Genomic DNA, 27,967 nt, shown 5'->3' on the forward strand with positions numbered 1-27,967 from the left:
CATCTGAGTCCTTTCTCAAGATAAGATTCTGCAACCAGCAAAACTTTAATAATCTCAATTCAGATGGAACTTGCTCCTCCAAAATGTCAACTTTCCACTCAAAAGAAGTAGATCAGCTAGTGTTGGATAAGTTGTGTTGGAGTGTTGAGTTTCCTCAAACTTTAATCATCCAACTGAATAAATACCAGCAATCAAGAGTCAATAACAGAATAAGCTTTCTGGTATTTGCAAAGAGCATTAGACTAATCTTTCATTGGCACAGTCGACATATATACAACCCTCAATAATATTAATAATAAAAGTAGGAAGAAGCAGCAGCTGTTCAGCTGTTTTATGAGCAAAGAGCCGAAACATTTCTAAAGGTTTTTTCCTCAACATAGAACATATCCTTTTTTATTTTTTTAAAGGACTCAGAGTCAGACTGTCCTCTGTGGGAGCCCAGCTGTTTATCAAACAATAGAATATTTCAGCACAAGGACAAAGGCACATGGTCAGATAATAAGCTGGGTGTAGACACAGAGTTTAAATATCTTGGGGGAAAGTGTTCAAACTAAGCGACAAACAGCTGGGTCTTTCCACTAGTTCAGATGGGAATTAGAAAACAGCTGCAGAGCACATCAGGAAGGATGAGTCCGACTGTAAATATCAAGGCCTCTGTTCAAAGTCTGCCTCCTTGATTCCCTGTAGAGTCTGAAATTACTATCTCTGCAACCAACTTCTGGAAAGGCTTTTTTGTAGACTTCACATGCTTTATGTAAAAGATAAAGAAGCATCTGCAATTAAATAAAACCAGCTAAAGGCCAGATTGCTGTTCTTTTTCAATACTTAAAGAATTTTGATGAAGAAAAAAGTATTATTTTTTCCCCACCAGCAGGTGGCAGTACAGTAGATGAGGATGTTGTGACCTTTCAGGGCCAAGAAATATTTCTTTACAGAATCCAACATCAGCACTAAGTTGACTCATCACATTTACAATGACGGCATAAACCGCTGATTCAATATGCCAAGTAAATAATCACAGAAATCCCACAACACAGCCATAAGACACAGCCATCACACTTTGTAGGTTCAGGCAAGCATTCACCTTATTTATCTTACAGAATTAAAATATATCTAATTTTACTAAGCAGGTATTTTGTTGGGGAGGTTTTAAAGACAGTTTATGGGATATCTGGGTTCCTATTTTTCAAATCCAAACAAACTGTTGCAATAATTCCACTAAAATATTTTTGTGTAAACATGCAGTTGAAATTTCAAAACAATTGAGGGCAATTGGGACAAAGAGGCCGCCAAGAGACAAACAGCATCACCACAAGACCTGCAGCTATTTCCCACTAGGTTGTGGTATTTATGTGACAACAATCTGATGTATTTCCCATGTGTCCTGACAAAGAAGCAGGACAGAAGCTTTTATATTCCAGAAAAAACACAAACGCATGGTTAAAATCTCCCAAAATTTGTTATGGTTTGATGAAAACCAACAAGAACTTTTGTGACACAGTGCCAAATGCTGTGTAAAGCAACATTGTGCTTTACCATAAAACACCAAATCCACTATGAAGCACAGTGGAGAAAGCATCATGCTCTGGGATAAGAGCTGAAGTCATGATCTCAGAGATTTGGAGAAATTAGTTGAGATGGATAAACATTACTATGACAAACTGAAAGATCCTAGGGAAACTCCTACACAAACAGACTGAAAGCTGAAAAAATAAAAATAACTGAAAGGTGTACTAATTAAAACACTGAAATAATCACAGTTTAAACAAAGAGCTGCACATAGGTACAAGTTATTTATAAACACAATTAAAGTAGGAAATGAAGAAGATTGTCTAATGTGCAGGGATAGGTTATCCTCAGTGGTCAGTAATTTACCCTCAACATATTTGTTTGTGCTCATTATTGATTCTCAATGTATTTACGTAAATAATTCAAGCATTGTTAAAAGAGAACAGAGAGTGGCCCCATATTACCAGAAGCACATCATGTACAAACAACAGTTTGAGAGCAGTTTTCAGTAACATTTTCATGACCCTCAAATTCATCTGGGAATAATGTTAGGATGTACAACTAGAACTATGTCTTCAGCTTACATTTGTTTCTGCAGAGGTAGGTAAAACTGTGTCAAACAAAGACTTTACCAGTTCACTTAGTGCTTAACTAGGATTATCATTGTGACCTAGAGACTGCACATCCGATGACTGTGTCACGATCAGACAATGACTGAAAACAATGGGAATGGTCAACTGTGAACTACGAACAATGTTTTATGGAAATCTGTGCTGCTGCTTATTTAGGTCCTTCAGCTACTAACTGCATGGATCAAACTTACCATGACCTATTAAAGGAAGACTACAATCTGTCATATTTACTACACAGGGGAGGGGTAATACTAAAAATGTGTTGAACCTGAAAAAAGCTCCTGTTTTGGGGATTGTTGGAATTGTTTTTACAACCCTGATCTATTTTTGGGTCTGGAGCTGCCAGCACTGTTTTTTGGTTCATACTCATCATATTGTAAATCAAATTTGAGATGCCTGCTTGCAATATAAGATTTTTTTCCCCTTTAAAAGGGGATTAATGGCGAGGCAGAGGCAGCAGTGGATCCATGTCTGTCTGTTCTCCGAATATTGACCAAGTTCTACCAAAAGTAGTATACCTATGAGGAGTGCAGCTTTAATACTTGTAGTACAATTTTCCAACATTCAAAATAAAGTGCTAAGTTTCTGAAGCCTTTTTTTTCTGAGTTCAGTTTGCATACAGCTAACTGGTGCTGCATTGGAACATGCTACAATTAAATGATGCATGTTGTAGTTGACACACTGAGTAGTGTAGTAAAGTAACTTTTGTAACTAGGGAAACCTTGTGTGGAGTTAAATACTTAGGCTGCACTGCAAAAACTACAGTACTGTAAAAATATCCATCTTCCAATTAAAAGAAAGGATGACAAGAAAGAAGAGATTTCAACATTCATAATAATGCTAGTGAATAAATTAAGTTTAACTGTGATGAAATGTAGTATGCTGAAAAGGGTGAGTTTTCAAAAGTGTAATGTTTGTATTAGTAGAACACTTGTTAAATGAAATTAATTTATATGGTTTACACATTTTGAAGTGTTTTTTGTTCCTTCTTTATTTACTAGGTAGAATCCAGGCAAGCATGCACCTTAATAGTGTAGCAAAATTAGCGTAAAAAAAACATTTGTTTACTCTGTTATTTTACTCAAAATAATCTGATTGTCCCCGTCTCAGAACTATGTAAGACCTTTGTCAATTCTCACTGTAGCTTTTAATAAGCAAGTTTTATTCCCATCTTCCTTTACCTTCTCAAGTACAAACATGAAACATTTCAAACATTTTCCTGTAAATATGGGAGCTATGTGAGATTTATTTTAAAAAGCATACAACCTCTATCAAAGTTTTGTGTGTTGTCCAACCGCTACAACAGCAACAAAAAAAGGTTTATTGATCAATGTTTCACTGGCAGTGTGAACACATCAATACTCATTCACAGCTCATGTATGTCCATTTCTGGGACTGGTCCTGTGACAGTACAGAGTTGCTCCTCTTACCTTGGCTGCACTGATTTGTTCTTTCCTAAACCTCTCCAGTGGAATAATCAACACATCGTTGGCGTTTTCGATCTACAGAAGGGTGGACACACACAGATATCTTTTCTCATTCAACAGCAGTATATCTAATGGCATGTGTGATATGAACTTAATTAATAATTATCAAACTAGAGCTGTTCAAGTTCAGAGAACATTAACAAAATCTATCAGAGACAAATTATTTAATGTAAAATATCATGAGATACTATCGATAGTATCGATAGTTTCTTAAAGATATTATATAATCAAATCCTTATTTAAACATGTTTTCATGTTTTGATCAAAGGTTTTCTTATGTCAAATAAAGGGAAAAAACCCAAAAGAGAAATATCCTAATATGTATTAAAAATAATCAATGCTTTAGTCACTCACCATCCTTGTCCTTTCATCCTCCAGGTTTTGTAGGACAGCTGCAAACTCCTGAAGTGACTTGGCTGAGGAAAGTCAAGTTGATAAAAGCAACAAATTAGACAGATGAAAACAATAAATAAAACAAGAAGAGGTCTTACTTTGAAACAAAACTTTAATTCAATCCAGTTGAGATTACTTTTCATATAAGTGCAGGCAAAAGCCAAAAGGTGGGTTTGAATGGAATTTGTACTTGATCATGGGTCCTTCAGAAAACTCTGTAAACTCATTTTGACAATAAATTAAGTGGGAATGAAATCCCTCTTCAGAGGGTTTGTGTCTGCTGTTTTCACAGTGAACACAGTTTCCTGGATCACTGGCAAGCGAGACACTCCTACATTGTTTGGGTCAGAGTTTCCACTTGAGTTGCCACTGCCTGTCTAACACTTCAAGCGCATATACAAACACAGACACACTTCATCTCATACTGAGCACGTGCAGAAAGGAGGAGTACTTGTGAAAATGACAGCTTCCACAGGAATTACAATCACTACTGCTTTACAGTCAGATTTTACAAATATTGTATCCAGTCATGTAGAACTACATCTTAATTTCACCTGTTTCATACTATGCATCACCTTGCAGCAGCAGACTCCATAGCAGGGAGAATATCAGTTCTGACATGTCTATGAATAGTCCACACAAACAACAGTTCAGCCCAATTGAGTGTCAAGCTGTTCAGGAAAGATAACTGGGGATAGTTAAACAACAGCAGTGGGTGGGTCAGAGCGAAGCTCAGAGTCGCGGCCTGCACAGACAGAGCCGGGCAGTCATGAGAGGGGTGTGGCGCCGGCACTCCTACTGCAGGATGTTTGAACAGAAATTGTCTAGATAAATACTGGGAATTAATAGTTTTATTCTTCAGCACAACATTGATATTAGGCCTGTTAGCTTTAGGTCTGCAACTCTTAAAAAGTGACTTATTTCTTTGTTTCTCCATTGCATACATTTGTGTCTGAAGCTCTAGCAATTAAAAAAAGATAGATCAAAGTTTGATTTTCACTTTCTTGGGTTAAAATCTATAACTTTTGAAATCTTTTAAGTCTGCAGAGGAAATGTCAATTTGAAAGATATTAAGTGACGCTGCATTTGCTATAAAATGGTAAGGAAGAACAGATGTTGTGCATCTCACTTGACTTCAGATAGACAGTAAGTATATCATAATAAACCGCACCACTAGTTTGTTTGTGAGTCATATCCTTTTAGTTTCTTGGTAAGACGTTTGTCAGTAAGTGTAGCTTTGAAATAACTTATTATGACATAATAAAAACAAACTGCTACCAGATAACTGTCACATAGAGTAACTAAAAATTCAAAACTGAAATAAAACTCAGGAAAGGAGCAAAGCTCTGAGTTTATGAAACAAATATGTGAAAAGTAGAATCTGACATGAGAGCCAGTGTGCATTCAGTAGCCCTCTGCCGGACGGTAAAAGTAAAAATGCAAAAGGATGAGGTATTTTTTAAATTAAAATCTAAAACGGAAAGTAAAGTGGTATAAAAAAATATTTGACCCTCGAAGGAGTATTTGAGGGTCAGATTGCTGCTCGGTGTAAAGGGGCAGTTCATTTATTCTGATCCAAACTTGTTTGGTTCGGATCAGGTTTTACTCTTAATGGGTGAAATGTGTTGTTTGATCCGAACTAATTTATTTTTAATAAGATAAATTAATAGATATTAATTAATTTATTAATAAATGTATTATTAATAAATGTACAACAATTTGCATCTATTTTAAAGGATGAATTTCTAAGATAAATAAGGAGACTTAAAGTGACTTCCCACACCCCTCAATACCATCTGCAGACATGAGCTCTAGAAGACATATTTGGTGCTGAAATCCTTCTGAGCAGGAAGGAATGTACCACAGACTCTCACATCATGAAAACATTTGTTTGGTTTAAATGTTTTCTGTAGACAAAGTTTAATCCCAAAATAGATCAGGGATTCTGAAAACATCTTTGCAGATGAAAAATAAAAAATAGATGAGGAGGCTTTTAAAAATGACCTGAAATGCCTGTTCTCTTCTACACAGCATTGTCATGAGTGCATTCACAGGCATTCTTTTTCTGACACACTGGTGTCTAGGGTAACATTTCAACACACTCACCAATGCATATCTCGTCATCTGTTTCAGCATCACCAATACACTGGAATTTGAAGTCGTTGAGAGAGTCTGCAAACTTCCTCTTTGCTGTTGACAAACCTGACAGAACAGAAAAATAAGAAAAGACTCATGTTAACTGAGGCACATTATAAATAATATGCTTTTCTAAATTAAACTGTGAATGTGGATGTAATCGGTTGTATAGACTCATAAAAGGCATTGCATGTTTGTGTAAAATTAGCATTAAAGTATGTTAGATACCTGCCTTCTATTGCAGTTTCTTAAAATAAGTAACCTCTCTTATGTCGTGACATCTCTTGTTTATCTGCACATATGTTCGTGCTGCAAAAGTTCAAAAAGTTATATTAGCCTTAAGTCACATTAGCCACATAAGGCAGTAAAAGTCCTTCAACAGTTGCATGTGAATCCAAATAAAACATAAGGCACTAAAAGCGCCAAGGAAATAGACACTCGAAGCAAGTTTGGCTTCCCTTGGATATATAACTCACGGGCAGATTTGGCTTCACTACAGCATTTCCTGTTGCTGGGCTGACTGAGGTCAGCCGCACACACAGGCTCAGAGTGAAATAGGGGCAGGATAACGAGGAAGGCACAAACGGAGACACATTATTCATACGTTTCTTAGAAACCACACGTTGTGGGGGAGGTCTCGCATGCAGTCCTGACTAGAGGAATCAAGGCGCTCAAGTAGACTTAAAATAATGATCATTTTATATGGTTGGTTTGGGGATAATATCTGGTCTTGTGTTTTGGTGGTCAAAGAAGAAAGAGAAAGACTTAAAGGGGTAACATTATGATGTGGTAAAACTCAGCAGGGAAGTCTTACTTCTTAAGAAGGAGCAGGACATATTCAGAACGAAAGTACCGTTTGAAATCCAATGATAGTTTAGAAAACAAAGATAGGATTTGACAAAAATGACAGAAATGGACAAATCATGTCTCTTACAGAAACATGTAAGTCATATGGGTAGGACAGTAAGTGTAAAGAAGACAGGCAGTAGTTGGCTTTGCTCGTGTACATGCTGCAGTATCGGTGCAGTTTGCCAGTCAGAAATGAGTCCCAGGCCTCTCGAGTCCTGAAGAAACTGCCAGAGAATTAGACATGCTGCTGGCACACTCAGACATACATCATTTTCTCTCTTAAGACTGACACAATGAATCACTGTAGGATGTCACCAAGCAATGAGTTAGAGTGGCTTTACCTCATTAAAATTATCCAAAGAATGATGAAACTGAAGCCAAAGTCTGAATTTAAAAGATAAGATAATCTTTTAGATAATCTGCTAATACTAACAGAATAGTAGTCTCAGGCTGGAACCAAACACTGTAAACAGTAAAGGTGTGTAGCATCTAATACACATTTAATGAATTGAATTACTGTAACATGTGTAATCGATTATTGTTTCTGATGGCCACCAGAGGGCAATTCTTGTGGTCAAATTAAAAAGGCTGTGTTCCCTCATAACCCATTACCTCTGTGAATAGTTTTCTAAAAATGTGCATTTCAAATGGCTCACTTTTAGCTACCTTCAGTGCAGCATCATGTTCAGTTAAATCTCAAGGGAAAAAGCCAAAAAAACAAAGTTTATTCTTAAGACTAGGGTTATTGTGATCTCTTAACTCAGTGTTTCCCAACCCTGGTCCTCAAGGGACACTGTCCTACATGTTTTAGAGGTTTCCGTGCTTTAATGTGCCTGATTCAACTGGTTGCAATTCAACAAACGCCTGTTAATCAGTTATCAATTGAAATCAGCCGGACTGAAATAAGGAAATACCTAAAACATGCAGGGCAGTGTGACTTGAGGACCAGGATTGGAAAACACTGTAACTTATTTCTGTGCATTTTTTAACACTTGAATCTTTCTGGGCAATAGGGTACTTGTCTGCAACCATTATTTACCCTCCTTTAATCCCACTCCATCTACTAGAATAAAAAAAAATTACTCAGACAGAAGTTGACCTCATAAATGACCCTGGTAGGGCAGAGGCATTTTCATATCAACCTCCACCTTGATGGGTGGAGCTTAGTATCTAAATTAGCTCTTAGTGCCTGTATTTCATTTCACCGCCTTACTTTAATCCTATTGTAAGGACCTTTTTAATATACTTTTCAATTTCTACTTTGGCTATCTGCAGACAAGTCCACACCTTTAACACTACATTCACACAGGAGATCTTGATGCTAAACTCCTTTTTTTTTTGCTGAAATTCAATTTTTTTTGTAGTTGCTAAGATGACATGATCACAATCAAACTTCTGTGTGAATATCAACCCTCATGCTCAGATGAAGTACATTCACCTACCATATTGCTTTTGATAAAACTTCAATGGCAGAAGTAATTACAACACAGTTATGATTTAAAGGTCAAATCTTTACTCAATCAAACAGTCCTTTCATCCATACTGAGTTCTTTCAGAACCATTGAACATTGGAAAACATGGCTGCAATGTGAACTTCCATTACATAATCACATGTGATGTAAACAAAGTTTTATATCACATTTTTCAGTAACCTTTTATTTGCTCTGTTTAAACAATGCATGAGGGCAATGTTTGCAGCATGGGTGGCCTCTGAGAGAATGAAAGCCGGCTCTGCCAGCAATGACGTCTCTTATTTTTGTGCATTACAAGAACGCCATCACTCATTTAACACATACCCTTACTTCATTCTGTTCTTTCTGGTTTCTCCTTCCTACCACTGACTGTTCCCATCTGCACCTTGCAAGAACAGTGAATCTCATAACTTTTTTCTTCTGTGACTCTAGCCTTTGCTTCTGTAAGTGGTCCCCCTCTCATAAACTGACCACAAACCAATGATTAAGACAACAGAGGCTTTCAGAAGAGTAAACTCTCATCCCAGAATTCACTTTGCGGTAAGGGCCAGCACATTCCATGCTCAAAACAAAGTCAAAAATTATTTCTTAACTTTGAGGTGATTGTCCAACATGCATTAAGTACAGCAATTGTTTGAAAATGTGCAAGTATACAAGCACTAAATAGTATCATGTTATCAAGCCAGTAAATGTTCACACCTCAGCAAATGCTGAAGGTGCTTCAGTATTTATATAACTACTGTTTACACAAAACGATTGACTAACAAGTAATGGACAGATACTTATAGGAACCCTGAATGAGAGGTAAAATAAATCACCCAACCACTGGAGAGCTGTACTTAAGAGAGCTTATTTAGGGTCTGCACGTCTCCAAAACAACCATTAGACTCATTCTATGCACCAACCGGTTGTTTGACTAGCATCACAAACATAAACAAAGAGTTTGCTAAACATGGCAAGGACTGTTTTTAGTCAAATAAGACTAAGACTGAGGTCTCCTACTACAAACATTCTGGGTGAGTTTGGCATGAAACAAAGGATAATTATTGAGAAATGCACCTCATACCAGTGCTGAACTGTGAATAGGCAGAGGTTCACTGTACAGGCAATGCTGACAAATTTGAACCCACATGTTCATGAGTGTTCTATCAGTATGACACACAGAAACCAAATCATAGCTCTGAGGTCATTCAAACTAAACTTGCAAATCAAAACCATATTGTTGGCCAACACATTTCTCTAAAATGTGTCCAACATAAATGGATTCCAATAAAATAAGGGAATGTAGCAACAAGTACATTGTCCAGAGAGGCTGTTGTGTAGGAGAAGGTCAAAAACAAAACAGTAATGCCTTCACATTTATGAAATCTATTCAAAGTGGTGATTTACATGTTTATGTTAAGCAGATAGTTAAAAAATGGCAACAATAAGCAGATAGAAGACCAAACTTAGCGAGACGTACAGTATAAATGACTGACAGATTTGTCAGTGTTTAATGAGAAATCAGCTTTTTTCTGTGACTCCAAGTGAAGCAATCTTAGCATGCATTTAGTCGTGATTATACAAAACCATTTTCACATATTTGTTTTGAACAGAAGCTTTTCTTTAATGAATGAAATCCGCATTTGGAAGATACCTTTTTGGATTTATTTAGGTTAGCTTTGGCCAATATTAAATGATGATCCATTTCTCAGTAATGTTAATGGCCAAGTTTACACAGGACTGCTGCAAACTCTTAACTGGACTGCACTCGAAAACTGGTCTCACTTCATGTACATAGCTAAATAACTTCTATTTTACTGTCATTCCTGCACTTTATATTTAATATTTATATTTTATATTGTATTTTATTTATTCTGGAGTAACCTCATTGGAACCTCAAAACATTGTCCTGAGCCGTATGCAACAAAATTTCATTATGACAATAAAGTCTGTCTAAGTCTAAGTCATATAAATTGCCAGTATTTTCAGGCGGTGATTGGGAAAAGCTTGACGTTTAGACGCCATCATCAAGATGCCTTGAGTCAGCTGTAGTTATCATGCCAGGCCACTAGATGGCAATGTGATTTTAACATGTCATCAAATGCACATGTGCTTTTGACCCTTAGCTTCCACCTCAATACCTTTCACCTCATTGTAAACAGTACTCTGTCTCCGTCTCACATGAACAAGGTTTTTGTGTAACACATACATATTCCTAATCAACAATACAGCACAATTCTTTTTGTTGTCATCTGCTTGTGCTAAACCCTCTAGCCGTGCGTTCTGTGCATGTGCGCTTTCACACCTGCAGAGTATTTCACACCTCTGAGTGAGATGTTACAGAGAAGTTTCACTTAGACCTGATTTCAAAAGGTACCAGTAGGAAAGACTGCGGTCGTTGGTGTCATGAAGACGAGCGGCTGGACTGCAACAGAAATCTTAGTTTAGCTGAAGAGTGGCTTTGTGTAAATGGGCCTAAATAATGACTAAATGATGATCCAAAGTGTCATTAAAAGAAAGACGGAAGCAAACAAAAGAAATCTGTTATAATGTCAAAAACAAATACTTTCTCCTCGAAAAACAAAAACAGAAGAAATGTGAAGATACTTTTTCCACATTACTTTATCTCATATAAGAAAGAATGTTAAACAGAGTTAAATAAAATATTTCTTTGCTTCTGCAGCATTCAATCATTGGTACAGCTGATTTATTACTAGACCTATTGTTAATGTGAGAAAAAATTAACCAGGGTATGGAAGTATGTGAAATATTTATAGTACAAGATTTCTAGTTTAAAAAACAGCACATTGCTGACTGTAGATTATGCATAAACAATGTTCTCTTGTTGCGGTTTAGTTCATGTGTGTGCAAGTCTATTAGCCAGTCCAGCCAAGAAGGATAGCAGAGGATGGTGAAATCTAAAAATAGGTGACCCTGTTGACACAGACCTTCTCCTTTTCCTCTCTTCTATCACACTTATAAGAAAGGATTCCTGCCATGCCTCTGTCCTTCATCCCCTACTAAACATACAATGCTGGGAAATGAAGGCAATTTTTTTAAAGTGCCTTTTAGCATTACAAATAAAAATTGTTTATTGGCTTGTGCTTAAATTTCAAAATAGATCCCCAGACATTTTTCACTGCTCAGGTAATATTGCAGTTGTAAGATTCATTATTTAAATTCAAGGTTTTATTATATCTGTAATTTTTAGAGTTTATCAATTTTATGAAATCAATGTTAACTTGCAAATTTCAAAGACAGAACAGACTGAATACTATACAACACTACCAGCAAATGCCCAGCCACTTTCTACACAATTCCACTCTATGCTAATCTCACCTCAGTGATCTGTCTGGGATTCCTCCCATTAAAGTGGATTTCTACAGTAGAACGTCTACCAGGCCAATTAACAAACAGTATGACATTTTTTGAACGATGATGTTGATTTTCTATCCTGCTTTAGGATAGCCGTCTGCCTGTAGCTTTAGCAATGGCAGCAGAGGAAGTGAACAAAGTCATTCAGTCCTGTGTTGGCCATTTTGTTTGACTCGGCACTTCTTTCTTCGAAGTGAAGGATGACTGTTTATAGCACAGGCAATTTCCAGTAAGCTTTATAGTGTTGAACTGGCGCATTACATACATCGTGGGCAAACAGCGATTGTGTAAAATGTAAAATTTCAACAGTGTCCACCCCTTCAGCAATTATTTCTCAATAGCCGAGAGTCCAAACCCTCTGTATGAAGCTAAGGGTAGAACAGGGGACTGGTTTTCACCAGGCTAGTGGGAGGCAGCCAACATACCCAGAGAAAACTGGTGAGAAGAACATGAAAATGTGGAGAAGGAGTCCCACAAGGATTCCAATCCTGGACTTGATGCAAAGCAAAATAGCTACTGTTCATGCTAATGTGTTTATCGCAAATCTGTTGTCATCACCATATCACTATTTGTTGGACTTAATTTTCCAAAAGTCATGAATTCATTTTTTGCATGCTAATTCTATAAACCACCTGTTGGAGTTTCACTGTAAAGGCTTGTACCTGATGTATAATGATCCCAAAATTACTGAAGATCACAGGGTTTGCAAAAACATTTACAATGACAAATGTGAAAGAGGGAAGAGAGGTAAATGTGGATATACCTCAATAGATAAAGTCATTTCAGACATTTTAATCAATATCAGCACTGTAATCACTTTGACTTCATTTAAATGAAATCCTATGTGCCACAAATCCTTAATCCTTTCTTCTCTTCCACTGAATCTGCTACCAATATGAACAATAACTGAGGATCTGTTCAATCACAATTCAAGGGCCAGTTATTCCAGAATATAAAAATCAGCGATTGGAATTGGCAGAAAATTTTGCAATAGGTGCATTTTCATAATTTGTGCTTTGACAAATCAACTTTTACAGAGATTTGTCACTTTCAAACCAAAAGTGTTTTTGTCAAGAGAGAAATTGGGTGAGAATAATTCTTTGCACTGTAACATTTGACTCATGCTCAGTTCGTAGTTTAACAATGACATCTGCATACCAGGGACCACTTCTGGAATGTGACATCTTGCACAGCAAAACACACACATAACACTGTCAGCTACACAAAAGGCATGTGCAATTAACCACAACCATGCAGTGACACAACGGGCCGTTGTGTGTGTGTGTGTGTGTGTGTTGTCCGCTCAAACCCACAAATACACAATCAAAAGAATGGGCTAGTGTGATATCAACAGGATATCCAGTGGTAGCCTGTACTCTGCTGTAGCTTTGTTCCACACACATGAGAATAAAAACCTCTTTCATCAACTGGTACAAGCTCACACAATATTCATCAGCAGAGACAAAAGAAAGATTTTAGTCCCCTCATTTTATTCTTTGCATGACCTAGCAACCAAGCAAAGACTACAATTTACTGACTTAATTAAAGGGTGAAACATTGCAAGTCACACTGCAGCCTACAAGAAGTAGTATTTGTCTTGATAAACACTGAAACGTAGGAGAGATTATAAAAAGAAGTGTAAATATTACTCAGTGGATGTTCTTGTTTCTAAAAGAGTAACATTATTTTAATAGTGTTTACCTCATGTAGCCTTAAAGCAAAGTGTAGCTCCACTATCTGTTACTCTTGCTGCAGCATGTTTAGACGTGGGAGCATTATAATTTAGAAAACAATATTTTATGCTGAAGAAAACTCACAAATTTGACAGAATTCTAGCAGATTAAACCAATTTTCTAAGATGTTATAAAAAGAACCCTATGTAGTTCAAACTGTTTCTCAAATCATTCAAAGATTTGAAAAGATCATTTATTACAGCAACTTTTGCAATAAGACAAAAATAGATAAGTGTCATTTGGCATGGAATGTGCTTGACCTCCAGATTGAGGTTTAAAAACATGAAAGTTGGGTTATCTGGTCTCTCTGAATTGCCCTCTGATTTAAGTGTGTGTGTGTAGGTGCGTGTGCGTGTGTGTGTGTGTGCGCCTATGCGTGTGCATGGTCACGTATCTTGCATGTCTCTGTGTTGCCCTGTGATGGACTGACAGTGTACCCTGCCTCTTGCCTTGGATGAATTAACGTGTCCCACAATTATTGGCATTCATCCAGTTAATAAATACTTTCTAATTGGACAGTCCTTTGTCTTTTCATTCACAAGGTGAAGGAAAAGATGCATTTTGGGGGGCAGTTGACAATTTCCAGTCAGTTTTTCAGCAAGTAAGAAATTAAACATTTCCGCATTACCTGAATGGCATGCTGGATTATCTTTCCAATCTTGAAGAATGATAAAAGGAAGAGGTTATGTCACATCATATGTATAACTCAGGACCATGGGAATTCTTAGACTAGTAATTAAATCAATGTTATAGTTAAGTAACTGTAAAAATGCTTATATTGTCTAGGATGCAATAAAAGATTAATTTGTTTTGAAGCTTTTTCTACATTTTCACCATGTGTCATTGCTTGTAGACTGTGATGTATTTGAGGGAACAGAAGAGCTTTGGCTAGTATTAGGAAAATGTTAAAAAACTGAGCAAGTGTTTGAAAATGTTGTTTCACATCGCTGCCCAAGTAGTATTAAAAGTCCTAAAAGAAAAAAGAAAACTCAATGTTCAATGACAAAATCTTAACCTGATCTGATGAACACTAACGACCTCATTTTTTAACTTGCTTAGTTTTACATTGATCCAATCAAAGAAGCATAATTTTTACCACTAATTCCAGGATGGAAACTAGCAGTGTTGAAATGTTAATTTGTTTAAACTTCTGCCAAATCCCAGTTCATCTGACAGCAACTAAATCTTTCTGGGCCCACTCTGCTTGCTTTATTGTAATACAAGCGTTAACGGTTTGGATTACTTGCATTACTCATGTTGTGGGGACATAAATCTGTTAACACTGTAACATTACTGGGCTTTGTGGCCTTGTCCAATCTTGGGACCAAATCACAGCTTAAACAAACATAAATGATTAACTTTTTGTTATGAAAGCTTGAAAAAAGGTTAACATGAGGGTAAACGTACAGTTAGTAATTATTGTTAGGATTAAATCCAAGAAATAAGAAGTGTGAAAACAGAATGTCACTCGTATTTGCTGTGGCAACACAACACCGGTGTTGTTCCTGTTTCCTTTCAAGAAGATGTCCTATGTATATGCAGGTCACTGCATGTTTAATATAAATCTGGGGGCATGAGCAGTCTGTCCTGTAACACAGCTTACAAGGTCAGTTTGAAACGTAGAAAAAATTAAACGTTTCTGTCATGGCAGCTATTAGTCATAATGGAAGGGAACGTGTATAAAAAACCTAGGAAGTGAACTTAGCTGCTTTTCAATGTTACCAAGGTGACTGACGGGTTGAGGGAAGGTAGAGGCCAAAGGGTGTCTTTTGTCTGTCCGTTCTGCTGTGTCAGCTTTAAGGAAACCTAGCTGCATGGGAGAACATTGACGAGCAACATATTGTTCCTGATCTCCCACATTAATGATTTATGTAGCCATGAAAGAAGAGCCTTGTGTTCAGCAAAGTCTCAGATTTGTCATTTTTTCCTGTAACACCATCCAAAAATATTGGACATTACAATATTATCAAATGTACATCTCCCGAAAGCTTGCAATGAAATCATATGTTGTATGTGTAAAGCAGCTTGTTGCTCAGAAGCAAAAATAAAAAAGATAATTACTGTTAAATGACTTCAGCTTACACAAGGACAGTAATAATGAAAGCATAGTAATTTAAAAAAAATACACGAGTCTTAATTTTAACAAGATAAGAATATAGAACAGTTATTTTCACAGTTTATGTTTAGGTTATAAATACCAACCTAACAGGAAAGTGAAGACATGGAGGAGAAATGGTTATGGAAAGTCAAAACAGCATTGTTTATCTCAAATAAAGCGGTAGTGTACTAAACATGCTTTCAATAAACGTTGGTGGAAATCTCCTCAGAACAACATTCAGGGTTTCAACACAAACATTTCTACTCAGATGCAATGAACAAGAACAACAAGATCAACTCGCAATCACAGTCAACAGTTAACCAACCAGCTAGCTAACCAATAAAGCAAGTAATTAAGCAAATAACCAATTCATCACCCAGCCATCCTCCTTATTTCACCAAATAATCAAACACCCAGAAGACAATTCAACAAATCAACTAATTACTTAGCTATGATTCAACAATTCAATCACTTTAGCAATCAATAAAAATCAATAAAACAACAAAAGATTAAATCAATAAATTCATTAACTAACCAATCATTTTAACAAACATTCAACCATTTACTTAAATATCACATAATTCAATTACTCAATCAACCTCTAAGGCCTTCCATCCAATCAACAAAGCAATCAATAAATTATGTAACCAACCAATCAATCTACCAATGACATGAAAATATACTAAAAAAGCAAAAAAACATTTCATATGGAGATATGTAAAAAGACAACCTCTAACTAGTTAATCAAAACACATAAATGCAGATGCTCGGTGCAGTGAAGATTAGTACGGCTATGTGTGATCAGAAACATTTCAAAACTTTGAAACCTACAGTTAGAAAAAAGTCATTTGATTCACGTAATTCAGACACACACACTCATGAAAAAGCTCCTGCATACTTTGAAATCACACTTTCCTGGTGCCACTTGTATAAATACTTGCGTTGGTGGCTAAAGTACAGCCTGAACCCAGCCTTACCAGTCTTACCCTCCAACACCAGCCAATGTCTCAATTTTATTTTTAACAAGCATTTCACCATGAAGAGCATGAAGAAAATGAGACACCCTTTATTCTAAATTTAAACAATTAAATTAGACTCTGAGTGAGATGGTTTTTCAAAATTTAAGTACATGGTAATTGCAACTTTATAGTTATGAATAGCTGTAAAGAATAATCACTTAGAAGAAGTTGATCTTTCTCTTCAGGGCAGGGATAAGAGAACCCTTTGTCTGCATTTACAACAATATAATGCTCTTAAACTTTTGTGTGCTACCAGCATCTCTATAACCACAGACAGGAGAAAAAAGAGGCTTGAGCTGCGCTGAAAGTGGGAGTCATGACAGTAAAACATAAAAACTCACAGAGGACCTACCGGTGCATTCAGAGCCCCACATTTGGAACCACTTAGAAAAAGCAAACATGGGCCAACACATGACACAGCACCAATGGCTGACAAAACACACCCGGCGTATGCACATGCACACTGGAAACATTCCTTTTGTCTGTCTCAGCAGATGGCTTCCAGCACATCTTAATGCAGAGTCTAACGGGACAAGTGTGAATGTGCTATTTTCTTCTTCAATTTACCTGACAAAACCTGTTTGGATCAAATGTCAAATATTTCAAAAGCAGAGCAAGTCCAGTTGCATTTTAATCAAGCACTACACACAATTCGTCTTTAACGCCAGCCAAACTGCCAATGCGTAAGAGGAATCACATGGATGGAATTTCAAAAAGCAAAAACATGAAATGATCTTAAACCAATCTTCCATTTCTAATGGCAAGTGCATAATGTGTGGAGTGTTGTTCTTGTCACTGCTTGTTGAGAGTTCTTTGCCCTGTGATTGTACCATGCTCATCAGAATCTGACTGAATGGCACTCAGAGGCCAACAACGCAACGAACAATGGCTATATAAAGCAAGGGAACAAAACAACGCTAACAATGACAAACAAAAGCTCAAACTAGAGAGAACTGAAAGTTAGATGGTGAAGTGGGGGCAGGAAGGGCTTTGGAAAACCGGGAGAAGTAAGACGGGAGAAAATCCTAAAGTTGCAGAGAGGAGAAGAGGGAACTGAGCTGAGAAACAGCTGCAGGAGATAAAAATTTGATCCGTTACCGCCTGAATTAAGTAGCCAGTGAAATTACAGGTTTGAGAACATCACAGAAGAAAAACTACTATTAATACCATTAATTTCCTTCATTTCAAGTAATTACATATACATTATGTACTTAGCAGATACTGTTAATGAAGAGACCAAGATGTTTAAGATTAACAAAGCAGAATAAATACCTCAGACAATAAAGCTAAGTTGCATGTTCAACCTGTAAGATTAGCTGTTCCACCTCTGGGTCAAAATGTGTCGCACAGTTTCTCCTCTTTTAGCTTAATTTCACACAGCATGCCATCATCTGCTGCTGTATTTCTTGCTCAGTCATCCACTCTGGTTTCTAATCATCTGGATTCCATATTGAAGGCTTCCAAATTCCATCTTTTGCATTACTCAGAATAAGTTTGGGAATCAATTTTAAGATACTTATACATGTTAGCATCTCGATGCATTGAAACAGATTTTATACCCCAAGTATCATGCACTACATCTCTCCATCTTTACCTCTGAAATTAGCCATGATGGATTATATCAAACTCTGTTTTTAAGGTATCAATGGTCAGAAAGACATTGCAGACACTGGTTGTACAGACAACAGCTGTGATAGTGCTGCCAAACCAAAAATGTTCACAAGAGACCATCTTGCAAAAGAAGAGTATGCTCTTTAATGGCCTATAAACCACATCCCTTAGAAAAACTGAAAGTAGATGTACGTCACTGAACAAAATCTTCCACAAAGCAGGTGGAAGGAAACAAAGTTAAAGCTAGATTGGGGAAATTATTGTCAGAGATGACTGCTCTTCTTTCAGAAATTGTGAATTATTTTGTAATTTTTAGTGGCCACAATGAGTCAATTCTGCCACTGCTTAAGGGGTGAGGAAAAGAGCTTTTTTCACATAATGAATTCACAGAGTGGATTTTATGAAGTGGTTTTGAAATGGAAATCTTTCACTCATAGTGATTAATAAAAAAAAATTAACAATGTTTATGAAGCAGCTTAGTCTTTTTATTTTGTTAGTTCAGCATCAGTAAAATATTTTATATAAGACACAAATATTTTCCAAAAATGGTAAACCCAAAACTATTTTATATTACATACTTTATACTGTACACTTTTAAAACTGATATAGTTTCCTCCATCTAAATTGTTTTATGGATTAAACTCAAAGTTGAATATACATGTCAATAATTACAGCTGCATAATCTAAAGAAAAAGCATCACTACTGCAACATCAGCATGTGTAATTTCAATATCTTAAAATGCCTTTTAATTTTACATGACTCAGATTGCTATTTGGGACAAAACAGCCTGACAGGGACAATAGGCCAAAACGTCCAGAGGTTGAATTATGTGATGGAGTCTAATATTAATCGGTTCTCCGTCTTGCTGTGGGAGGAAAAAGGGACCACTGTACATCACTGAAGCTTTCACAATGTGCCGCTTCTTGTGCCAGGTCACATAGTTGTCGTATCCTGGCAACATGGACAAAGACCACAACAAAGTGTAGAAACTTTAGCTTGTCTGTGGCTGTGTTTTAGAATTACATATGTATTTTTTTCCTTCCTCTGTCATTTATATTTATCACCCTTCATCTCTTTCTCATATTTCCTGTCAGTCTCCTTCAGTCGTTATGCTCTGTCACTCTCTTTCCTCTGAATCTTTCTCTAACCGCCAGTCAACCTCTTTCTCCCGCTCTCATTTTGGCACTGCCACGCCTGTTGCTGACACAGCGAACAGAGACAACCAGGGAGGCTTTCCTCTCTCTGTGTTTAAAAAAAGAGAGCACTTGCGGAGTGAAATCATCCTGCAGAGCGCCCGCTGCCACTGGAAAAATCCACACCAGGAATTTGGGACGATCTGACTTGGAATCCATGCGGGGAGCCAGAAAATGCCCTGCTCTGGGTAAAACTGACCCAAAAATTAAAGGAAAACACCAAGTGTACTGCCAATTTTAAAACGTTCTTGTAAAACGAGGAAAACACAGACTCCACAAGTATACGAGTGTCACCAGTTCTTGCCCGGAAGTTTATTTTCTGCTGGAAAACTTGGGAAAACAGCAAAGATAGCTTATGCTGCATGCAGGTATCAAAATAAAGATTTTATTTATGATGGATTTGTAACAAAATATAAAAATGTTTACAATTAAGTGAACTATTCCCCTAGTTTTATACCATTTCTTAGCTGACAAAACAAATAAACAGTTCAAGTTTTTCTCATTGTCAACTAGGGCAGCACTATAAATCAAAAACAACACACATATTGTGACAGACTCACAATTACTATCAATAGATATACTTCTGGTAGAATATAAATATTAAATATCTAAATAATATTCGCTGTAGGCAAGGGACTCTTTGGTAACCTAGCAACAACCTGTTGAGTAACTTACAGTATCAGATTTTGCCAATGTAGCTGACCAGCATCAATGTAAAGAAAAATAGGTGTAAATTTTGTTTACAAAAGGGTAAATGACTGACTATCGTGTAAACCGTGGATGATTCAAACTTCTACTAAAGTACAGGTAATTTACTAAACTGGTTAACCTGATTGATTACTTGCAGAAACCATTAAGTTTAACCACATTTTTATTTGTTTGTTTCTATTTCTGCTATATTTTAACATTGCTCAGCAGAGAACCTTAAAAATAAATCACCTGGTGATCCCAGTTTAATGATTTTAACTTAAGTTGTTATCTTTGCAGAGGAAATAAGACTCAAAGGTAATAGCTATTTTCAGTGTAAGTGAAGTGTGTAAAGATAAAGTCTTGCTGAAAAGTAATGCTAGACATGCTAACTATTTTTATAAGATGTAAAAGAAATGTCCATTTTGTTTCAGGAGGAGAAACTTTTGGTAAAAAAAAACCCCAAAAAAAACAAGTGAAATAATGGGTTCCAAAAGGATCCAAATATTAAGAATCTCCTCAAATTAGTACTGGTAAATCTAAGCCTAGGAAAAAGATTGGAAAAATGCTAAACAAAATCTGATCAGTTCAATGTTACACTGAAATTCCTTCTGGTTTGCTATAGAAGCCAAACAATCTGAAGATACATTTTTAGAAAAACGATTCAGTCCTCCAACATCTCATCTAATGGCATAACCTGATGTGACATCCATGACCTATTAGCACAGGCATCCTCTTCAAAACAGGAAATGAACCATAATATACAACCTTCAGGGAGCTCACAGTAATAAAAGAAGCTGAAAGTAACATTTCATTTCAAAAGGTAAGTAAATGAGTTGCAAGATAAAAGATTAGTTTTCCTTCTGGATACCAGACTTTGTGTTTCCAGTTGGGACCATCATTGGTGTGAGGGAATCAAACCGCCATCCCAAAACAAACAGAGGTTTTAAATAAATCAGACTGTAACAGTAAAGCAACAGAAAAGTTTAATCCATTTCTTCAACCAGGTGCCAATAATACAAACTAAACTAAAGCTGGTTAACCTTTAATCATTTATGCTGCTTTGAAAACAAATGTGCACACGACAGAAAAATGCTGATCTTGTTGTTCTTTATACATAAAGCCTGTAGGTCACCGTTCAGATCAGGCCGGAGTGGCAGCAGCGGCGCCAGGCAAAAAGAGACAGAAGAAGATGGAAACTACAGTAACCAGATTAGTGCCAGTCTCTAAATAGTCTCTGTCCACTTCCTCCACTGATGAGGACACAAACCTGCCTCTGGTCTGCAGACTAACACAAACAAACTACCTACAATTCTCTGTGACAGTTTTATGGCCTTTCTATCTCCCTTAAAGTGAAGTTATTTATTTATTACTGGTTACTTGCTTTTCTACACTTACTTTTAGCATATTGACCCCAAGGATGGTTTATCCGCTTTTGTGGGAGCAGACTGTTTATTTTTTCATGTTTGTATATCAACACTTTAGCAGCTATAATTCCCATTTAACAACCAGTAACTAAAATGGATCTGACATGAAGGAAGTTTGAAAATGTTTGGTTTTACTGTATCAACCATGAAAACTGAGCTGTAAGTTAATACCTGGTAAACACAATCGTTGCTTTCAGAAGCTCTAGCCCAGCCCAAACAGCTCAGAGCTGTGACTGACCTTCCTGCACAGATTCAGTTGCAGTTAATGTTGTTTGTTGCATCATATGCTACACTATGTTTGTCTAATTTTGGGTGAAGTGAAAGATTACATTGTTTACATTGTTACTGATTACACAAGAGACATTGTTTTAAATTTCCAATTAAATCACTTAAACCTGCTATATTCTTACACTACTCAGACACTTTCCTGAGTAATTGGAGTGTCGTACAGATACCAGTTTGGGTTGTTCAGCTGCCAAATTTGCAATTAAACAGTTCTACAAATCTGCTAATAAATAAATTCTACCCAAGTGGTGGTACTGATTCTACGGACCAGGCAAAAGCTGTAATGAGGTTGTACTAAAGTAAAAAGCCCAGATCTTTTTGTTGAAGACAACAAGGATGAGCGGTTCAAAGCAAAGACATAAACCAGGAAATAAATCAGCAGTGTCTTACAGGCTTGACTGAAAATGTTCCTGACCTCATTCCATCAAGATGAGATAAATGGAGGGAGGATAAAGAAAGGCAATGACACAAAAGCTATTTAAAACCCAAAAAGGAAGAAAAGTATCCTGTATTTATTTTGTCCTAAATAAGTACTGGTTCCATTTACTGCTTTCACAGTTTGTTGAAAACAGTACATCACTGCAGCTTTTATGACTATGTTGGTTTACCTGATTGATTATTTCTGAAGATTAAATCTACAAAGAATACGAATATCAATTCTTTAAACATTGTGCCATATTGTTTACATTTTGCTTTATTCCCACCCTATATGTAATATATAGAATTCTAACAAAAGTTTACAGAGGCCACCCTTCCTACTTTTTGTGTTGCTGCTCTGGGAAGTTTGAAACAAGAACTCCCAAACAAGAACAGGAAGAGGAAGTAGGTTTTCCATCCAGACTGTTTTCCATTCAGAAAAACTGCAATAGATTTATTATAAGAAAACATTGTGCTACAACACACTACAAGAACTCTCAGCTTCTATGATTGAAATTGTTCTTAAAATAGTTATATCACTAACTTGCTATACACTAAGAGTAACTTAGATTCAGACGTTTTACAGTAAAAAATTATGACGGTACAGTAAGCACCACTTGATAGTCTTTAACTTGATCAAGTTAATCCCTGAGCATTTGCAAATTAGATTTACCATTATCAATAGGGATGCTTGATACTTACCAGCCAAGCTGATAGTCATCCAGATTCAATTTTATACCATATACGGTATTCCTATATACTGCAGAAATTGATCAAATAACTCAAAAAATAAGCAAACAGAATCTGGTTAAATAAAAATAATTTTCACTTTAATGTGCACCAAAATGTGGAACCTGATGTATTAAAACCCACCAGATCTTTTCTTTCTAAACCTCTCCTGCTGACCTGATTTTCTTTTCTCTTCCTAAACTCTTCGCCTCAGGAGGCAGAAAAATATGCTTTTAAATAAATATGCTCTTGTTCCTGATGAATGGGCCTCCGTGTCTTCCAGATTAATGCCCAACCCCCCAAATCAACCCCCACCATTATCAAGGCTGAAATCTCAACCTTCAGCGAGCCAAACGCCATGCGAACCATCCACCTCCAATCTGTAATCTCCCCGCCTTTAATCCTTTATTCTCCAGTTTGCTTCATTCTTGTCAAGACATTACTAGGTTATCAGGCCAATCCTATTATTTCACCACCATGTGTAATGCTTAGTTAAAGTCAGTGCCTCAGTGAGGAATCACTCTAAGCAGCAAATTTGTACATGTGTTGAATTTTGATGACCATAGCAGTATGGAAAATTTGCTCTGCTGAAGATGTATGTCTCAGCATGCTGCTGTGAGCCTGCAAGCACGCATGTGTGAGCAAGCTGTCTCCGACACCTGCTGCAGCCCCGAGCAAGCTGCTGCGAGGTTAAGACAGGTCGAGAGACAAGTCCTGATGGAACGTAACCTGCTGCTCTTATTCCTAGACAGGTTAAATAATGGGAATGTTCTTCTGGAACCAAACAGAAAAAATATGTCTACTCTTTCCTATTATCTCATTTCCAGTAAGAGAAAGTAAGCAGCCCTACAGGCACAATCATTTCTTATTATCACATTACACACATACAGCTACAATGTCCATATTGTCTGGCTAAGGGCAAAGAACAAGTTTAGTCTTCTAAGACGATTCGCATCTTTTATTAGCCATTACTTGGTAGCTATCACTCTCTTCAGCCACTCTCAGGCTGGATCGAAGCCATCCGGATGTACAGCTGAGTGGCTTTTAGTTTGACAGCTTTCTCTGTGGCCAACATGAGAAACTGAGACTAGACACAAAACAAATGAGTTGGGGTTTTAGAATAAATGTAACAAAGAAAACAGAGACAGCCCTGCATTGAAAAGGTCCAAAGTTCTATCAGTAATAATTATAGATGCTTGGAGAAACTGGCAGTTAAAGCTGAAATATGCAACTTTTATGAAAAAGTTACATATTTAATGTAATTAACAGAACAAAATGAAGTTTTCAACCTATGTGCTTGAAAGTGCACTTAAACGAATCGATCTTTTAACAGTGGCATACAAATCCTATGTGTACCTTTTTATATACAATAGTGTTAGAAAATAGTTTTGTCAAAACCAAAAAGATTTAACCAAGAATTAACCGAAGAGAGAAAGAAGTGTTTGTAATTGAGGTTTAAATCTCTACTTAGTTATTCAGTTCATAAACATAAAATTATATTTGACAACTAACACATAGTAGAACTGTATGACAACAAGAGGAATTCAACTCAGTTAGCAATTTCAATACACACTCCTTGAGAGCTGAGAGGCCTAATCAATAGCTCCTTAGACCAGGCCTGTCATGATAACAAATTTTGCTAAGCGATTAATTGACTCAAAAATTATTGCGATAAATGATAATATTGTTTGAAGACCTTTTTACACTGATTTAATGGAAATGACATAATATTGCATGTGATTTCCTGCCAAAGATAGATACACTTTATTTTGAAAAGAACACTGAACACTGGAGCTGATAAAATAAACAAAACAACCAAAATAAAATGGATTCTCAGTCTCCATTAGCAAAAAAAATATACTAGAATAGAAACTAAACAACATAAAGCCAAAGTAGAAATAAATACTGCATTCAACCAAAAGAGTGCAGATTATGAAGTCTGTAAACCATATTGCCCTTCAGTAATCATTAGATTTAAATAGAGAAGATGGCACATCGACTACCTGATGCAATAGTTCACACTACACAAATTTTTTGCCCCTTACGACAATCTTAGAACGTTGTAGGATGTCGCTTGCAATTTCGTAACCTGTAGTGTGTGGTGTGTTACGGTAGATCGTTGTGGCCGCTCCAATCTAAATCAGGGGTTTTCCCCACTGGGAGCTTAACGCAGCCTGTTGAATGTGACAGGTAGCCAATCAGAAAGCGTGTGGCGTCCTGCTTTCTGAGGGGAAATTACAGAGAGGAATCCCAAACAGCTGACAAGGTGCAACAGAAGTCCAGCGGACATTGGAGATGATATGTGGAAACAACATTAATGTTTATAAAACATTTCGTGCAAAGAATATAGGAAGGAGGAGAGGAGGAGTTGGAGCGAAATTGCTACACAGTTGATGAAGGCTCAGTTGATGCACTGCAGGTAGATTGTAGTAAAGCATTGATTAATGCCTGGTTTTAAAATTAGCTAACTGGACTTGTAGCCATTATTTTGTGCCCATAGTTGGACACCACACAGCCCGATGGAACCCGATGGAACCGTTATACATAGGATTTCTGTTGGCTAATATGTGATCTCTCAGGTTTTGAAAATGGGCCGACAATCGGCCGACAGCTCTAAGATGGTGTAGTGTGAACTGGGCATTACACTGAGGAAATGAGGAAGGGAGGGTCAGTGGAGAGCACCGGAGTTTAGCCTTTTTTCATTCAGTGTCATTAACAGAAAGAGAAAAAGGCCAGAAGAGACGATAAAGCCGATAACTAAAATGAGTTCAATAGTTTTAATTTATCGTGTGATTAATTGATTTATTGTTTATCGTGACAGGCCTACCTTAGACAATCATAGAGCAGATCAAGACTGCAATATGTGATGGTCCATAGAAAGTGAATGGGAGACTGACTTTGCAGGATCCCCCATGTTCAATATGTCAACACTGTAATGCAAGATTAACTGTAATGTAAAATGTAAAAATATTGTAAATTGAGTCTTTTTGACATTTGCTTCAATTTCTTTCTTCAGAAAGTAACTCACGCATTAATATCTTTTGGGGAAAAATGAGAGTTTAAGTTTAGAGAGAGAAGAATTCTGTGAAAACTCCCTGTATAAACTTAAGAATGAGAACGTCAACATAATTCCTAATCTAGTAACAAAAGAAGGTGCTAATACAGTACAGACCAAAAGTTTGGACACACCTTCTCATTGAATTCAATGAGAAACTATGTCCAAACTTTTGCTCTGTACTGTATATCTTTCAGACGGCCCAAATACCCAAAACTGAAACTTTACGACCTTAATAAAGACAAAAAATCAGTTTTGGAGTGACTGTCACAAAGTCCTGATCTCTGTTTCATAAAAGAAATGTAATCAGAACTGAAAATGTGTGCACTAGTAGGTAGCCAACAAATCTGACTCAGTTGCACCAGTTTGGGAATGAACCAAAACCCCAGAAAACTATTCTGAGAAGCTTAGAAGAACATACCCAAATTGTTTAATATTAGTTTTATGTATTAGAGGCAAAATAACCAAACACCAATGACATGTATGTAAGCTTTGGTTTTGATAAAAAATATATCTATTGTTTAGATAAATATCGCCTTCAAATCCCATTAACTAAATGCAATTAGAGAGCAAAATAAATAAAATATGTAATTATATATGTTCAAAATTTGAAAAAAAAAAAATCCATGCTCTTCCCAAAAATGTCTTAGCTATTGTTTTCTACTAACATGACAATAACTGTAGCTTTAAATGTAGGTATACTTTAATCCTGTAACTTAATAGCTCTATAAAAAGGATAACACGATAATAAAATGTTTTTAAAGGTTGAAATAATTTGGACTAAATGATCTGAATAGTATGTCAAAAAACAAATCCACAATCTTAGAGCCCCTTCCATCTGCCACTAATAGAAAACCCCAAACAACCTCCAATCTGTAGAGATGCACCCAAATCCCTGCCTTAAATCTCAATCCTCTTCCATCTACAACATCATAAAACGTTGAGTGAGTTTTAATCCTGACCTTCTGGCCTGAAGTACTATCACAGTCTGACCAGATACACTGTGTTCACGACCAAATCAGACAGCATAATAATCATAAGTACACATTTCTAATGAGACAGCATGGCTCCAAATGGAATCTGTAACCCGTGACAATAAAAAAGCAGACAGTATAAAGTGGTAACCCTCTGCTGTCCACACACGTGTATGTTTGAGTGAGACTGGGTGTGAGAGAAATGGGGGTGAGGCAGAGAGCAAGCCTTAGAGGAAGGAGCGTTATAACCTGCGGATTAAATATTCTTAGCAGGGGGTTATTCTTGGCACAAGCAGGACAAAAACAGCCAGCAGCCACGCAGACACGCGCACTGTTAAATACACAAACATGCACTTCATTGCTCACCACGCCAGTCAAATGTGGTTTGTTTGGGTTGGCTCTGGGCAGCAGGGTGACGAATGTCCCCCTCTCAGCCCACCCCTGCCTGCCTGTATCATTATCCTTCTTCTTATGATGAAGTAAATCGGGTCAAAGTAAAGTAAAATTGTTATTTATAGTGAAACATTTTGTTACAAAAACCCTCAACAACCTTAAGGACAAAACTAAATAGTTGTGCATGTCTTTTGACTAACAAACTCTGTACCAAGCAGAAAAATCTGTGGTAAAAGTGTGGTATGCATTTGTACTCTTCCACTGTTGGTTAATCATTTAGAAAACCATCATTTCCCATCTTATGGCTTCAGGCTGTCATGTACAGTAAGTCCAATAAGTTACGACTAATTGTTTAGCTTTACCAAGAATGTTTCTTCTGAAATAAAGACATTTTAGAATTTCGAAATGACGCAACTCGCTGTTCAGAAACTATAAGAAGTGTTTGATTATTATAATACAAATAAAGGTTTGGAGTTTTTTTGTGGTTTTTGTTTGTTTTGTTTACAAATG

At 36.7% G+C, this 27,967-nt stretch overlaps 1 protein-coding gene across 1 annotated transcript in view; it reads right to left on the reverse strand.

Moving 5' to 3' along the window:
- The window catches only part of LOC122844538 (rho GTPase-activating protein 26-like), an 80,140-nt gene that overhangs the window by 28,418 nt on the left and 23,755 nt on the right, over positions 1 to 27,967 (reverse strand). The window contains 3 exon segments of the mRNA XM_044140118.1: positions 3,572 to 3,643; positions 3,983 to 4,044; positions 6,128 to 6,223. Coding sequence (XP_043996053.1) covers positions 3,572 to 3,643; positions 3,983 to 4,044; positions 6,128 to 6,223 — 230 coding nt within the window.

The sequence above is a fragment of the Gambusia affinis genome, linkage group LG15 (genome assembly GCF_019740435.1).
Source record: "Gambusia affinis linkage group LG15, SWU_Gaff_1.0, whole genome shotgun sequence".
Classification (NCBI taxonomy): Eukaryota; Metazoa; Chordata; class Actinopteri; order Cyprinodontiformes; family Poeciliidae; genus Gambusia; species Gambusia affinis.